The sequence below is a fragment of the Nyctibius grandis genome, chromosome 19 (assembly GCF_013368605.1).
Source record: "Nyctibius grandis isolate bNycGra1 chromosome 19, bNycGra1.pri, whole genome shotgun sequence".
Lineage (NCBI taxonomy): Eukaryota > Metazoa > Chordata > Aves > Nyctibiiformes > Nyctibiidae > Nyctibius > Nyctibius grandis.
In genome coordinates, this window is record NC_090676.1 from 9,768,830 (window position 1) to 9,786,464 (window position 17,635).

The 17,635-nt window shown below is 36.8% G+C and overlaps 1 protein-coding gene across 6 annotated transcripts in view; it reads left to right on the forward strand.

The window, feature by feature from the left end:
• Nucleotides 1-12,697: 12,697 nt before the first annotated feature.
• Nucleotides 12,698-17,635, forward strand: part of ZMYND8 (zinc finger MYND-type containing 8) — a 56,048-nt gene continuing 51,110 nt past the window's right edge. For all 6 annotated transcript variants that reach the window (XR_011049489.1, XM_068416038.1, XM_068416041.1 and 3 more), the window contains exon 1: nucleotides 12,698-12,762. Coding sequence is in view for 5 of the 6 variants with exons in the window: in XM_068416038.1 (XP_068272139.1) it covers nucleotides 12,749-12,762 (14 nt within the window). In the remaining variant the exon portion in view is untranslated. The remainder of the gene's footprint in view (nucleotides 12,763-17,635) is intronic.

Below are 17,635 nucleotides of genomic sequence, written 5' to 3' on the forward strand. Positions count from 1 at the left end.
ATCCAATAATTGATATTAGTATGTGAATAACTTTTTTCCTCTATATGTTTCCACCTGCCAGATAAAGTGAATTCTTTATTGTATCGTGTTCTTTATGAATAACTAAAAAGTGCCACCAAAACATAAATAGGAATGAAAGCACAGGTTAGAAGTATTCTTTCACTTCATAGCTAGAAAAAAACAGCTATGTTCTAGGCTTGCTTTACCTGAACTTTCTTAAAGTTTTAGACTGCATTAGTAGCGAAACAAAAATATATACTGTTCTGCAAATCATAGAAACATTCAGGCTGAACGGGGCCTCAGGAAGTCTCCAGGCCAACCTCCTACTCAAAGTATGATCAAGTTATGAGGTTAGACCAGGTTGCTCATGACTTTATCCAGTCTGGTCTTTGAAAAACTCCAGTGCAATCCGACATACACAAAAAAAGAAGGTAAGCCAGCAATGATGTTCAGCCAGGCCTTTATAAATCTACTATAACAAGAACAATGAGCTGTGACCATTTATTAGTAGTCATCTCTGTTTACCTTTGCCAGACTGAAGGCTATGAAAGCCTGTGGAGCTTTTAACAGAACAAAAAACCATGTGTTACTTGGTATTAAGACCTAAATTGAAACTTTGGCAGTAAAATCTGTGTGTATCACAAATAAGCACCATCCAGCCTTGTTTGTGAAGCTATGTTGTTACAAATCACAACCAAGCTGATGGACAGGTTTTCTAGAATGATTGAGGCTGCCGAACTCCCTTCTATTAGCCTTATTTCCAAAGAAATGCAGAAGCAAGATAGTTGCTTGTTACAGAATGGACCTTGAAACTGAAGTCCTAGTTCTACCCCAGATCGCTCTCAAGCTCATTAACTTCTAATAACTCATATCGTCTTAACTTTTTTATTTTGGCTTGAAGGTAGCATATAGTTTAACTAAACAGTGAAAAGGCTTGGTTTTTAAGGCCTTTTTCCTGTATCTTAAGATTCACCAAGGAATCATGAAAACAGAAATCAGCTGAAGAAATACTGGACAATTTCCAGAGGCTTTCGGATGTTTGCACTCAAAAGGAAGAGAGAATGCACACCCTTTTCTTCAACCCAGTGTTCCCTTCTGTTATATTCCAAGCTGATCACTCAGGTCATAATACTGAATTCATCTTGCCATTTACAGGGAGGGAAGTAATTTATTCTCCCTTCTGTGCTTTTACCATTTATTAAATGGGCAGAGTAATGCTTTTATAAAGTATTTTGCATAAAAAACAAAGTATTGATAGTTGCAAAGTAGTAACAGTAATACAAGAAAACAGACTAATGAAAAATAAAATATGAGACTGCAGTTGGAAAAACTCTTCCAGTTCCCTTCAATATTTCTGTCAACTTAACATTTCTAGTAACTTATAGTTCATGACTTAGTCAATAGACACAAGAAGGGCTTAGATACATTAATAATTTTTAATTTGCCTAGAAGAGATTTTCTTGTCCTTGAAAAACTATAATTTCCTTGCATTGAAAAAACAGATGAATGTCTTTGGTGAGGCTCTGGACTCACTGGAGATAATAGGGCCTGGATTTCACCCTAGGGTTTTATGTAATAAGCTATTAAAGTGACATTGAAGTAGATGACCCTGCAATGCAAAGACTAATATTTCATTTATGCATTAATACGTTAAGTAACCTGTCAAGGAAAAACTAACGACTAGAAATAATTGAAACTGAAAATAAATCTTTTTTTTTAAATTCTTTATCTTTTATCTTAAACTACCTTAATTTTTTTAGCTATTTTTTAGTATTCTGTAAATTTTTGTTTGTCTGCCTGGATATATTAATTCTGACCATTGTGTATAGCAGGTGTGATAAAAGCATAGCATCTCTCCAGAGTGAGTGAAAGACTTGATTCCCTGATGTTCCAGATGATAGCTGTTAACTAGCACCCCAACTATGTCATATTGTCCAAGAATTTTTCAAAGGGTGGGAAGCTAAATAGAGGCATCTAGTGTAATTTCAAGTGCTCTCTGGGAGCTGAGATGTCTTCATGGGGCTGACATATGACGCGGGACTTAGGAGAGACTCTTGGCCTTAGGGAGTAAAAGCTAGAGGCCACAGGGGATATCCTAGGACATCTGAAATGTTGCTAGATATCTCTCTAGTTGTCTGAATTATTCTGTTGACACAGGAAGTTTTTGGGGGGAATGGGACTAAATAAAGTCCTTTGGCTTTTTAATTTCAAAACTGAGCAGCTCTCTTATGCTGCTGACAGGTGGAGAGGTTTATTTCTAAAGCACTGTATCTGTTTTCTTAGAAATGTTGATTAAAACTGTTTGTGGTACAGCTCTTTTCTATCAGTTTAGCTGGCAAAACAGTGTTGTCATGCCATCCAGAGAAGGATGAATTTTATATTTTGTTTATATTTTCAGTGTTATCAAGGTGAGGTGGCTTCCTCCCACCATCAGGAAAAAAAATCTTAAAAAGATGTCAAGAAAACCAGCCAGAGGTAAAGAAAAATGTGTTTGTGCCTGGAAATTATCCCATCTCTAAGCTCGAGGCACAGTGTGTGTGGTATTTTTAGGTAAATCAGATCTCTAAGTCTATTGGGTTGCTGAAGAGAGCACAGTTATTCTGAAGCAAGCCATTATGTCCTTTCTTGATTAACCTGTAAAACTATAATAGTGTGATGGTCATACTACTTGAAAGAAGTAGTTGTTTTCAATTTTCTAAGGTATGTGGGAATATATTCAGTTCAGAATGAATGAGATTCTGGTTGCAGCTGCTCACTTTTAGTGTAAATAAAAATGTAGATCTAAAAGCTCAGACACATATGCCAGATTTTAGTTAGCTTTATAGCAAAACTGAATTTAAATCTGAAATATCAAAGCTCAAAAAATCACATGTGCTTTGTGCAAGACTACGAATTCTGAATGTCATCCAGTGTTTACAGAACTTTGAAGAAATCTGGTCATAATTTGTGATGAAATTAGAGGTGTTTTGAGGGCCCATATGCCTTCCTTTTCTCCAGAAAGTGTTGTCATGGGTATGTTGAGATCTTTTGAATGTATATTGATTGGAGTTATGTGAGTGTCTCCGGTGGTGGTTGCCTTATGCATTCCAGTAGAGGAGTCCCAATTGCCTCAGTATTTTCTGTCTGCTGCTGCACCATACAAGAACCGGTTTGCTTCTAGCCTTTGTCTTTTTATCCATGTTTTTTACATGGTTAAAGATTTGTTTACACAGTACTAGATATTTAACTGTAACTTACATGGCAAAAAACATGTCTGGACTGAGACTTAGCAATGATTTCAAATGCTTTGCATTTGCTTGTTTGTCTTCCTAGAATTAGATTTACACATGAGGCATTTGATGTGGCTAGAGGAAGATTATGCCCTAGCATAATGAGAGGTATGCGAGCTCTTCTTTTCCATCAAGGCACAGGACAGAGTGTTCCATGGTACCTCACTAAGAAAGCATTGAACACTGCTGGCTAGCGTTCTTCTGGAGGCCCAGAATGGTGACTGCTGATAAAAGCCACGCAGGTCAGTACAGGATGGCTCATCCATAGTCTTGATGTTGACACTAACCAGTATATGGGTTTAAACGTACTCTTTGATTGCTTCTCTTCGTGCTGCTACAGGAGAGAGAGATCTGTGTCCCTTGAGGAAAACTTCCCCCTCAGGCTTTTTTATGGTTATCAGGCAGATCAGTGAAATCTCTCTGCGAAAATCTTGACATGAAAATTAATATTGAATCCTATGGCAAAAACTGTTCTGAATAGCATTTGATAGATATGAGTGATTATTTGCCGGCATTTTTTTCCAGTGTAATAACGGATAAATGAACGCTAGGGGATGCTACGCTTCTACCGAAGTTAGAGAACTAAGTAGGGAAAAAAAACGCCCTAATCTATGAAGATTATTACCATTCCTTTCCACACAAAAAGTAAGGGAAACAGCTTTTGGTCATTTGATGTTATAGGGGTATTTTATTGGAACGTATCCGAGTAAGTAGAAATAATTTTTAAATTCTTCACTAAACATCTGGAGAAAATGTCCTTATTATGCATGTATAAAGAAGTTTATTTTTAAATCTCTATCCTATAGAAACATCCAAATCAAGATCAGGATCCCATTTCAACAGATTACATGCAAAAGTAGGTGATGAACAGTTCAGATACACTGTATACAAAGCTACAGAGATGTTGAGTCCAGGACTCCAATCTTAGAAGCTGTCCTTTGAAAACAAATATAGAACAGCCTGCAGGTTTGAAATTTGTTACAGGACAAGCCTGGTTATTCCACACTAGAACTTGTTTTTCCTTTAGATAATTTACATTGTTTTCAAGTGCTTATAAAAACTACACAAAATAGAAATATTTAAATGTTGGACAAGTATGTAAACTTTCATCATATTTTAACATGGAGAAAGAAATCATGTAAAAATGCATGTAGATGACTTTTTTAATTAAAAAAAAAACCTAAGAACAAGCAGGAATTACAACCTTACCTTTCAAAGAGTTGCTATTTAGAAATTGCCTGTTACAGCATTTGCTTTACAAATCTTTGCAAAGAGAAGCAATATTAAAGAGAATTTTAAATTATTATACATAAGTTATATAGGGCCAGTTTTTTATATTTTAAATTATAGAGACAGCTGCATTTCAAGTTTTCTGCTGGTAGCCCTGCCTTAGACAGCGATGCTGCTCAGCTCTCAAAAAGAGAGCATAGTATTTGTTCATCATACAGTCCCTTTGTTCTTCACTGGGCTGTCACAAAAAACATGAGCATCATTTTTTAGTACAATTTGAAATGCTGGTGGTATGCTATGTATCCATCCATCAAGATCTAAGTTTTCCCAAACAAATGCATACACATGTAAATAAACCCAAGTGTTTGCTGCATATATTCTGTGGGTTTTGTGTTTCATGGTTTTGTTTTGTTTTTAATATAGAATCCCACAGGAAAAAAAGAACAGGCCAAGTGCTAAAAGGTTCATTTTACTCACAGGAATGTACAGAACTAATCTTACCCAAACCACTGTAGATGAGTGAGAAGCATTGAGAAGTCAAAACACAGAAAGTCCAGAGAGCTGGACAATAGTTGTATGTCATTTTCTTTCTGTAGCAGTGACTTTGGGGAAAAGTGAGATGTATGGACAATTTGAACTGATCTAACTGCCCTTAGCCTTTGAAAGGGGGAATCTCCCTCCCTCCATCTGCTGTTTGTGGCTGCAGAGTCTAACCCCACCATTGCATCTAGTTTTCTGCTGATTGAGCAAACTGAACTGGCTCACTGCAGGGTTCTACAAATAATAAATCCAGAGCAATGGAAGGAGTAGGAACATGTGGCTGGGAGTGGGATTTGTAATAATGGTACCCCTTTCAGTGGCAATAGTCATATATAAAACAACCATCTCGTTTAATTAAATTCTAAGGCCTTATTCGGGAGCTGGACCCAAAATATATGTGCAGATAGTGTCTCCGTTTGGATAAATTTGCAGTTTAGAAAGCATATTCTTCATCTCTGTGAATTAGTGTTTATCTCTACGTCAGGTTTACAAGCATGGGACTACAAATAGTGGTCAAGGAGTTGATAATCTTTATCCACTTTAGACTATTTTGGTGGGGTGAGTTGCAATCAACTCTTGTCAGGTCATGAAAATTATTTTGATTGGTGTCTTAAAGTTAGAATTGTTGGTTTAGTTTTCCCTTTTGTATTTTAAGTATTTTTCTGCCATCATATAAAGATGAAGAAAAATGCACTGTAAATCAGAATTATAACAACTAGAAAATCTTTTTTTTTTTTTCCCCTGGATCATGTTTTTCTGCTGTGTTAAAATGTTTGCACAGTGCTAAGATCAGGATTTGTTGTTTCCCCAAAACATTCTCATATCCCTTGGAAGAACAAGCAGTTATCTGAATAGAAGAGATTAAAAATGTGCAAATTGCAGGACTGGAATCTGAGTGATTTTAAGAGAAATACAGCTGAGAGATTGAGAGAAAGACAGTAAAACAAGGGTCATGGTATGAATTTTATCCTCTGTCTTTCAATGGATGTTGCATACAGTTGCTTAAGAAATATTCGCATAATTCTTTTTCCTCCTCTGCAAAATACCTTTTTATTTCCTGAATTACTAATGACACTCTGAAATGCAGAGTAACATCACAACTTGTTTTCAGTATGCATTATAGTGCCTAGAATGCTATATTCCAACATATCTTTGAAAGCCAGAATTAAGCAAGACTATTATACAAGAAGTCAGAATAATGCTTTATAAAAGGGTAAATTGACATTTGTGCTTGAGTTCTTTTTGGACCTGTAGTAGCTTCAACACAGATCTATATTTATTTCCCCTATACTTTTGTTCTGTTTCTTCTTACGTGGTTGAAATGTTGCATACAACTTCACTTTTGAATCCCTAAACTCTGACATCTGTCCACTGTAATATCATATGAGGATATTGTGGCTTTAAAAAAAAAGGATTGAAGTTCATTTAATAAAAAAGCTTGCAGACTAGTCACTAGTTAAGACTTACTTAGGTACCTAATTAACACACTTGTATTTTATTATGTTATTGGCATAATAACATAATAGAATAGAATAAGAATAAATACAGCATGACTTCTTCTGCCCTTTCAGAATTATGTTTTTTTGATGTGGGTATAGATTTCTTTACAGGAAGCCTCGCTTTTGGAAACAACTTTACAGTGGCATTAGCTCAGGAGTGTCTTCATTTCTGTCACCTGATAAGGAGGGCTTAGTAAACATCATCTGCAAGTCCAACAGTGTATGAAAAATAACGATCTGTAAAGGTGTTAAAATGAATTCAACGTTTTATGCAGATATTAGTTAATGTGTGTGAAATGTGTGCTAATTATGGGCGTGGCTTTCACCTACCTTCAGAAGACAAAGCCTCGTCTGGAAAATGTGTTGCTTCTTTTCAGATACATGATTATATTTCAAAGGCTTTCTTTCTTCCTCCACTTTCATAAGGTTTAAGAGACAAGTTCATATCTACAGTGTCATTTGGGCATGAAGGAAACATAGTTAATAACACAAATCTAGTGAAAATGTGGATGCAGTACTTGTTCACGTAATTGCACAAAGATTTCTTTTAGTGGTAGTAATTGTTTAAATAATCTCGAGCTGCTCAGTCCTGCTCTCTCAGTCATGCCACTACAATTCTTATGGCAGCAGTGCTGTGAACTATTGCGAATCAGTGCCTTTGCTGGGTTAAAGTTAACACAGTAAATATTTGATTCACTGTTTCTGTTCTCTGTGTAACCACACAGACAGTTCTGCTAGAAGTGTGAGTGAGCTGAGTGCCATGGCTGGAAGGAATGGTGAGATGCTTAAAGATAGTACATCTGATTAAAAAAAAAAAAAAAAAGGAAAAAAGTAAAAAAAAAAAAAAAAGACGGTGAAACTACGGGTTAAGCCTTTGTGAAAGTGATTGTACTGCACATTTGTGGTGGAAAAAGAAAGAAGGACTTTTTGCTGGTGAGAGGCAAACCACAAAAATGAGATGAACATAGCAATTAGAATTGCAGATAGAAAGAAGAAAGGTGTGAATATGCAGAGCCTTAAAGCTGAAGCCAAACTGCAAATTTAGTGTGTGGAGGGGCAGGAAAGAGGTTAAAAGTGAGAGTGATACAGTCTAAATCTGCAGTGGGTTGTGATAAGATATAAGCCCAGGAGAGAGGAAAAATCACTGTAATAACAGTATGTTTGTAATTACATCTCTCTACATATTTCATATGCTTTAGGTGATGGAGTCTTCCATGAGATAATCAGCCTTCAAAACAAAACAACAACAAAAAAGTCATGTATCTCATTATTGCTAACCAAGTGAGTCCTGAATGTGAAAAAATGAGAAGAGAAAAAGAAACAATAGTAATGGGACTAGAGTTTAGCATTATCCAGACCTGGTCCTAAATAATTCTTCCCTTCAGTAGTGACTTACTTCTATTTTCTTGGGAAGGGCCTTGATGTCAGAGTAAGTGCTATATGCAGGATGTCTCACACTTGGGCATTAGAATCCCGTGGTGAAATGCAGACTTCTTTCAGGATTTTGTACCTAGTTCTCATGCAGGTTATCTACATTCCTGTAGCCAGAGATCTTGCATGTGCAGTGAGTTGGACTCATTACCATGTTATCACAGAGTAGGCATGATAAATCTACTTGCTACGCAGGTGCATTTCAACTGCATGGTGGATATGTTTTCAGTCTGACATGCAGTATATCTGCATGTGTCTCACAGCTGCTTTCCAGGTAACTGAAAAAATATTCAGCTGCATATGAAATATGAAATAAATTATATCTGTTAGGCTTTTAATATACAGCATATAATTTAAATATATAATAATACAAATCCTGTCTTATACAGGATATTCAAGAGCCTAGCACCCAGCTGGTAAATCTTGGAGAGACTGGTTCAAACTGGGGGTGAAAGGGGTGAAATACATGGGCTGATGCCTTAAGATAACATAGGCTGTAGCACCTGTTTTAAAAAGCTACAGCCGCTAAAGAAAAGGGATCAAGAGTGCTTTTTTTTTTTCCAGGTATTTTTGGCAAATGATTCAACCAACACGAATGGAGATTTCCTTTAGAAGGAAATGTACATGAGGCAGTTGTACAGCATATTAAATATGGCTGTCAAAAGAAACTTTCATAATGCAGCAGATCAGATATTCAGTCTATATTACAAACAAAATCAGTTTTTAATCTGCGATGAGTGACCATTGTGATCCAGAACAAGAAATGTAAACAAAAAATTTTCAAAGATATTGCTCAGAAGGACAAATGCATGCATGCATCTGGTCACAAAGCCTTCTAAGCTTATGGGCAAATCAGCTACCTACTTGGCATAAACATATTCTCCATTAGTTTCTGATAATTTACAAAACTACCAACCTTCTTAGGCACTAATTTTAGCTACTTTTAAAAATTCAGGAGCTGCCTTTATAGACATTTACTGTGGGATTCTGTATCAGATGGCAGTCTTCTGGTCTTTAAGCAGTTATTGATACTTTGGCACATTCAGGATAAAGGGGAAAAGGTGGAAAAAACTCTTAAAAGGAAAGACACTGAATTACAATGTTTCATGTTCTTATTGTAGAAATTAGGGTTGTCAGTCAATGACTTGGAAATCCAGGACAAAGCTATGAGCCCTTAATGCAACTTCTTTTCCCTGTTTTTTTTAAATTTGTTTTTATTATTATTATTATCCTTGGAAAATATGACATTCCCCCTTTCCTTTCATGTATCTGTTCAAAATGTTATTTTTAACGCTCCATCTTCTGTCCATCCCCTACTGTTCCTTCTCTGCCAGTGATGATTCACCCCCTATAGGGGTACATATCAAAACCCCTGTTTCTGTCATACAGACAATCTCTTCCTTACTGGTATTTGTTTCATTTTGAGGCTTTCAGTATACATTAAGTAGTATAGTCCCTTACAACACTGTGGTGCTTGATGTGCGCACTTTCTGGAGATTCTGCACGGCAGGCACAGTTCTTTGCAAGGAACTCTAAATACAGTAGGCTGCCCTTCTAACACTGTTGTCTTTTAATTTCCTTTTGCCTGAATTCGTACTTTCCATGTTTCCTTTCGTTTCTCTCTTTAGCCTTTTTTTTTTTTTCCTGCCTCACAGCCCTGTTTTCCCTTAACATCTCCAAAGCATTGAAAAGGACAAATATTTAGCTAATCTAATCTCCCCGCCCTCTCTTCTGCTTTAACAAAGCTTTTAGCTTCCCCTGTTTCTCTTTGTTTTCTTTACCTTTCTTTCCCTTCCCCCTCCAAAAAATTCACCACTCCCATTTAAAAGTACTGGTCAAATTGCAGTGGGAAATGCAATCATTGTGACTTAACAGACAAAATCTTCTGAATTTTCCAGATGTACCTGTGTCGTTATGCCAGACTTGTCCCTTCTGTTGCAAAATATGTGTATGGACAAGAAAATAAAGAGAAAGGTATTTCAAGCCTTCCCTTTCTGATTCCTGACAGAATTCTTTTGTCTATTTTAGCAGAGTAGCCTAGTGGCTGAATACAAATGCTATATTCTGTCTGATATACTTTCTAGGTTTTCGTTCTTGCTAGTGACTGAAGGTTTATAAATTTTTCTTTTGCATTTGGGCCAGATTTCCTTGAATCTAGGGGATGGGACCTTAGGCCTTTTCTAAGGCTGCTTCTGCTTCTGTCTATCTGCTGCATGCTGGTTCTCTTGGATAGGTCCAAGTGTGTCAGTTTGGCAGTGATCCCAGTAACCATCAGCATTCCTGCATTCCCAGAATGGAATCTTGGTTAGCACAAAGGATTGACAAATTCAGTGTACTTAGTTTCGCTCCTTTGCTCTACTTCATAAGGACTAGAATAATATTAGAGTAGAGCAGTCAAACAATGAGCATAAATGTTAATGACTGACAATCCTCACATTTACTGCATGGAGGAATCAAAATTTGGATGTTTGTGTGTTGGAGGGTGATACCTCCGAGTGGCATAGGCCTTTAGGTATGCAATTAAAAAGAAACCTATCTTGAATGGCTTGAATTGTTAAAGCTGATGCAAGTATGCACTTGAATGTCATGCATTTCCAGTGTGTTCTTGCTCCTGCAGTGGGCTGTACGATTCACTTTATAGCAGCACTCTCTCTAGTTCCTGCTACATTCCTAAAACAGAGCAAACTGCCAGTGTAATCCATGAGCCTTCCTGCTCCCTGCCCTGAAAAACGTTGCCAAAGCTAAAAAGGGAAAATGCTTCCAGCAGGGACTCCAGAATTACTTATGAGATGAGAATTTATACTCTGGGCTGTTAATCTGCTGTTGCAGCCTAAAATGCAAGAACACGAGAAATGTAAGCACAGTAATAGGATGGCTTGGCAGTTTTCCTGTGACAATGATATCTCAAGAAATAATCTGAATGCAGTATGGGACAATGCAGAGTAGGATTATTAATTTTACTGAGTTGCATATTTATGTGCCATGTCGGCTCTCAAGCAAAGAGGTTTGTATGGTAAAGTAGTTATATCATGAAAGGTGCTGGTTGGAGCTAAGGGATAGCATTAGTTTTATTTGTGGTGATTGTTTCCGGAATCATTAGCACTCGAGAAAAGGTAGAGTGAATTACATATTCTGTTTGCAACCAGCCTTGATTTATGGGAGGGGGTTTTCTATAACCAGTTTTGCACAGTCCTAGATCTTGCATGCTGTATTGGAAGAATGTTTATTTTGCTTTGGTTATTTTAGCTCATTATTTAATAATGATTGTTTTAATATTAAACCTTTCCCTCTACAACTCCATTTGTTTTTCTTTTTTTTTTTTAAATAAATAATCCTTTGGTAATATGCAACATGCTTCAGAATCACCTTTTCATCTACAGTTTCCATTGTAATTTGTTAATGGCTATCGTATGATAACACCAAGCTACCTAATATGGATGCAAAATTTTGAACAAAAATGTAAAGCCTTGTTGGGGCCTTTCTAAAGATTCGACCTTTAAAATCTTCATCTGGATTTAAGACTTTCTTCCTTTCTGGCATAGCGATAAATCCTCCCACTTTCACTGCATGAGGGAAGAGAACTGAATCACATTTTTTAATCAAATATTTGGGAATTGGCCCAAGATTAAACTGGTTGCTTACATGCCATTTTCTCATTTCGTGTCATTTGCAGAATTTTTAGAAAAGATAAAAGGTAAACCAAAAACATCTGAAAAGCTATATTAATGTTTTTGTGAAAGCAGAGAGATAACGTGCCACGTAGAGAAATCTACGTCTTCTTAGGGCCTGTATTGTCTCTTAAAAAGTACCAAGTCCTACAGGGTTAATAGGCAGGAAACTGCAGCTGCAGCCGGCTAATACGGAAGTCAGATTTTTGTGTAACAGACAGCCTGAGCAGGCCGAAAGGTGGGGGCCGCGGGGGGGGAATTGGAGAGTACAGTGTCTGCGGTGATCCTGAGAGTTTTGGTTAAGCTCTGCAGCATTTTTATAAACAGGGAGGGCATGCACTGTATGGCAGCAACCCTCTGTGATAACGCAGTTTCAATTGTGTAGCAGTTTTTGTGGAAATGAGACGTGAAGTTTTTCCTATTTAAGGCTCAGCTTATCATAGTATCTAAAGAAATCACACTGTCGGTGTATGGTTGCGATGGTAGGTGTTAATATATTTAAATTCCGGAATAGGAGAATTCTGTCAGAATTTTCAGTTATTAATTTCAGTGCCTGCTGTGCATGTTCACTTTCGGTATGTTTTGCTCTGTTTTCAGGGCCTTGCTTTCTCCGTGCAATATGTTGCAGAACACCAGCAAAGTGAATTTAGGTTTTTGTTTATAAAGAATAGCTTTTGTGACCTGGGTGAACTCTTCCTCCTTCAGGTTTAAAATATTCAAATGCCTTCAGTAAGCGCATGTTGAGACACATTTGCTCGGGCAGGCAGTTTGCGATCACTTCCCTCCGCTTAAAAAGCTGTGTATTTTATAAGGGGAGTGCACATTTGGGGTTTCTTTTCAAGTTTCTTTTGCTGAAACGGGCCTAGCTTAGCCTGTCTTCTCTGTGGACAGGATGGCTCGTGCTTGCCAGAGCTGCACAAAGATAATCGCTCAGGAAGTGTTTCAGCCAATCCCCTGAAGCTTTACATTCAGATTTACCAAAGTAGCCAATCCGGGATTAGCTTTTATTAGGAAGACAGATCATCAAGCTGAAGTGCCAAGCCCTTTCTGCCTGAGTACTGAGAGCCTGTCCTCCATGTTTTATAAGTATTGACATAACACTGTGTTAACAATGCATCCACAGAGGTAAGCCTTACTTTTTACATTTTTTTTTCTCTAAGACCTATGAGTTGTGGGTTGAGAGTGTGATTCTCTGTGATTTGTTGTGCAAAACTCACACCACAGCACTTTATTAAGTTGGAACTGTTTAAATTTGCTTTCTTGGGTCACATGGTTAGTAGCCATTAGCCACAGCTTTATTTTGCAGACTGGCAAAACCTTGGCATACCTACCTCTGCACAGGAGGACGATGTTTTTAGAGTTTATCAAGATCCTGGTATTCCAAAGAAGCTTTCTCTCTCTGAGCAGTTTGCCAGCACTATTGTCTGTTGTGTCACATGCCTGCTGAAGAGAAAATGGAAGCTAGGGAGCAGATGCATTTAACTGCCCTACAGGGAGTCAAGCAGGGATAATGGCAGACAGAAGAACAGGCAAGTTTACCTTTCTAAACAGTGAATGGAATATCTAAGATAAGTTATCTCTAAGAAAATATGGGATTTTTGAAAACCTAGACATCAGCAAAAAGTGCTAATGGCAGATTGTAGATATTGGGCCTAGGTGGTGGTGTGCTGTTGCATCATGTTTTTTATGCAGCTTATCTTAACTTAAAACGGTTATTGAACCTTTTTTCTTGCAGGAGTAATTAATACAACGTGTTTCTCTTTCTGAAGGACAATGTATGGTTAATATTTTGTTCCTTTAAAAGGGAGTTTTTATGCTGCAGATTTTGGAAATGGGTTGCTCCTCAATAAAATGCAGCAGTACATCTGTTTACAGATCTGATTCTTTATGGAAAATGTTTTTGAACTGTTAGCTTTCTTGTTTTACGTAGTTCAAATAAACTAATGTACCTTTTATCTGTGCCTTTTTGTTTTACACTGTATCAGCCACAGTTCTGTGTTGTGGAGTCCAGAGGATATAAAATCATGTGTGGTTCATGACAGTAGTACATGTTGTTCGTTCTTGTTTTTTTTTTTTTCCTTTTTTTTTTTAAACTTTTGGTTTAATGCTACGTAATTATTTCAAGAAATTCCTTTTTGATCAATTCCCAAATCTGCCAGCCTGTTGTATCTTCTTAACTGGAAAAATGAGATGAGTGCTTGAACAGTTGGTAAGTAAGCAGCATGCTACTCTCTGAACATTTTTAATAGTTTTTCAAACATTTTGTTTTTACTGGGTCAGTTAGTCCAGTAGATGAAGTAATGTTAGTGGTTAGTCAGATAAAAAAATCAGATTTGCTTAGCGTCCATTTTAAGGGACTTGTACATGTAAACTGTTCCAATTTGAATGCACTATTTTTTTTGATAATGTGCCTCTAAAGTTTGAAGCTTATACTTCCTGTTTACCTCAGGCCAGTGAAAAATATTCTACTTGCTGTTTGTTCATAGATCATTAATTACCATGTTTGTACGGTAAAGCGCATTTTCGTTGTTCCTTAGGCTTTTGAGGTGTGATGAAAGTGCTAGTACTCAGCAATGAAGTGACCTTATGAAGTAAAGTAAATAATGCTTAATGAGCATATGTTTCTGATACTATACAAAGTATGATCTCAGACAAACTTGCTTGATTTATAACTAATTTGGAACATTTTGTGCCCTTTATTAAGATTTTAACTGTAGTGTTTGGATGCTTGTTTTAACAAGCTGTTTTTCAGTGATCACCAGTATTGTTACCAAAGCAGAGGAAGGATGGTCTTTTGTGATTTTAATATAATTTTTGCACTTTTTTTAACAGTCCACACACATCCATGATTTTAGAAAAGAACTTAAGAGCTAAGCTTGCTTTGCAAATGACTGCCCAAGCCTCAGTTACATGCTAACTTTTATAGAAGGTTGCCATGTATTTGATAACATTCTGTAACATAGCAATTTACCTCTGGTTACTTGTTTGCCAGTATGAGTATCTTACTTTGAATATCTCACTTTGCTTAACCCCCCCCCCCCCCCCCCACAAAGGATTAGATTATAAGAATGTCTAGTTCAGTTTGCAACCTGAAACACTGCTGGGCTGTACCACTGAGTTTCATGTGATAGCATTTTTGTATGCAATTTTAATGCATTTTTCAGCATACATATAAGTGCTAACACAGCTAAGAAGTTATTCTGGTTTTGTTCTTCAGTTGTTAAAAACAGAAATTACATTCGGGCATAATTTTCCTAGGAGTAGTTTATACACATTAGCAGTTTACTTTCGGTCTTAAATAGTGCACAACATAATATTTGTTTAATATGAGGAAGCAGGAGTAAGTGATCTGCAATCAGAAAGCTTGTATTAAAATGGCTCCCACAGGTTTTGTTAAACTAGGATCTGTTTCAAATCTGCACCTCCAGACACACTGCTGACAGTGAAGCATATTTGTATAAGCTGCCCATGTGCATGTAATGAAACATAGCATCGTGAGTCTGTTAAAGTTCACTATTTTTAATCACTCAAATATAATTCTTTTATAGTTCACAAAAAATAAATGTCTGCATTGCAGCAAGATGTCTGAGGCAAGGTAGAGACAGCAGTGTTGTTTTACAGATCAGCCCAATCGCACTGCTCCATGGAGTGCTTGAGCCAATAGAAGCAGAGGGTAGGTTAAAGATTGACAATTGCGGTGGCAAGACTGAGAAAGGCCTTCTGGAAATTTCTACCATCTTTGTTCCATCTAAGTAAAGCAAATTCAGCCAAGCTGAAGAATTTCATATATTTTTGGTGCTTTGTCAAGGTATGATGTTATCACTCACTTTCATAGATTGCGTAATAAGAAGCACTCTGTGCCGTTTTTTCTCCTGTTCAGGACAGATGGAATGTGGGGTTTTGTTTAGGTGATAGACGTGGAGAAAAAACACGTATTCTTTCTAGTCAAGATTTTACAGGACTGGATCTTGTTAATATCACAATTAGGACACGTATGAAGCAATGTAGCTGAGGTTTATTCAGCTTGTAGCAAATGGCCATTATTCTAACGTAACTAGCAGTTAATCGTATAATTGCACTTTAAGTTTTCTGGCTACTAAAGAGTAATTTGAATTGCCCAGTATGAATATGATTAGCCAGTATTATTTAGTGCCAACATCCAGTTACTTTTGTAATTAGCTGGACAAAGAATGCAGTGGGGGAAAAACAAAGGAGTGATCTGGATTATAAATTATGATGAAAACAGTAGCTTTTTAAAAGCTTCATGCCTCTTTCATTCTTTGCAGGCAAACTGTTTTAGTTGGAAGCTAAACAGTGCTAGGGGAAAACGAAGTGATTTCTTTAAACAAATGACACTACTTAACATACTGAGAATGAAAAAAATGCAGGGTATAAACTACTCCAAATGCGACAATTCCCCCCCTCACATCAGGCTGGAGTATTGAAATGTAGGGGAAAACCTACACTGCTACTAAGGAAGCATGTAATAAAAGGAACTTCATGCTCAAAAATCATAAATAGGTAGATTACATTACAAATTTAGCCCTTTATATCACTGTCCACAAACTTCAATTGGCTTGTCTTCCTGAGCTGTCTTCCATTTTGTGATAGCACTTTTGCTCGGGTTTTTTTTTTTCTTCTTTTTTTGCTTTGTTTTCAAATGTATTGTCCATGTGGGATCCAGTAGCTGAAAAGTAATAGGTCATGGTCAGTTTTCCATAGTAATGGTGCCACACAATTGGTTAAAGGGTGACAAATCTCAGTAAAAGCTCTCCTCTTCTCTGTCTGGAATTCAGGGTATTAATTTGAATCTCCTAAATATCTTGGAAGTCCAACATAATCTTTGCCCATGTAGAATGTAGCAGACAGCAATTTTCAAATTTTGTTATTTGTGGATCCCTAATATTTTTCCCATGGGCACATGAATACCATTATAGTGAGTTTAAGCCTGTTAAACTAGGTTTGATTTACTTAGTTATTGTCTGCAGACCCCTTAGTAGTAGTACACTGGCTTTGAGGGGTCTGCAAACCAGAGACTGAAAACTGTTGTAGCAGGCCATCAAGCTTGGCCCTTTAAATTGTATTTAGAAAGAATTTTAAATATATATATATAGATAGATAGATAGATAAACATGTTTTGTATTCATGGGTTAAAGTCTAACTTAGAAATAGCTACATAGGAACTGAGTTGTATTTATTTGCTAGAAGTTGTCTGTCATTCTTATGTTAACCCTTTATTGCTAGTTGTCATAGCGTCTGTGTTTCATACTGTGAGATTAAAACTATGCTGTAGCAGGATGTTAACATCCTTAATTTAGCCAGTTTAAGCCTTTACTTTCAAACGTGATTGTTCTCAAATCATGTTTTTAGCATCAGAAATCTATAGCTATTCTTGTTGCCTTGCTTGGGCCTCAGCTCTATAGTTTATAGTCTTAAAGACGACGGTATGACACCAAGGATCTCCCTCCCTCCCCTGATTTTCTCTCTTGTGGAGCTATTTTGAATGCACAGTGAATAAGAATAAGGTTTTAAAAAGAATCTACATGTTCTTTAAGTTAAATATCTATCTATATATATATTTACTTTGCTTCTTATCAGAGGTAACTAGCTTAAACATTGCTGTATGTAGATATCTGAACAAGCATTTTGTGTATGTTAATTGCTTAATACAAATTGAGCATTTTGCAGGGAATTCTGCAAAAGGAAATGTAAAATATGAGGCGCCTCAAACTGGAGAGTGAATCTAAAATTGAGTGATTTCCTTAGTAACCTGTGACTTCACAAAACTCCCTATCTTGTGCCTTTTTAGTTAAACATTTGGATGTCAGGTGTCCTTTTGTCATACTTTACCATTTCTGATATTTAGATGCATGCTTCGAAGGTAGCACTGCTGTTTAAACAAGAGATACTGTTATTGAATAAACTGCTACCATTTTAGCTACAGTACAGGAATGAGGCAGTGCAGTGCTGTCAGACGCCATTTTAAGAATCCTGCATA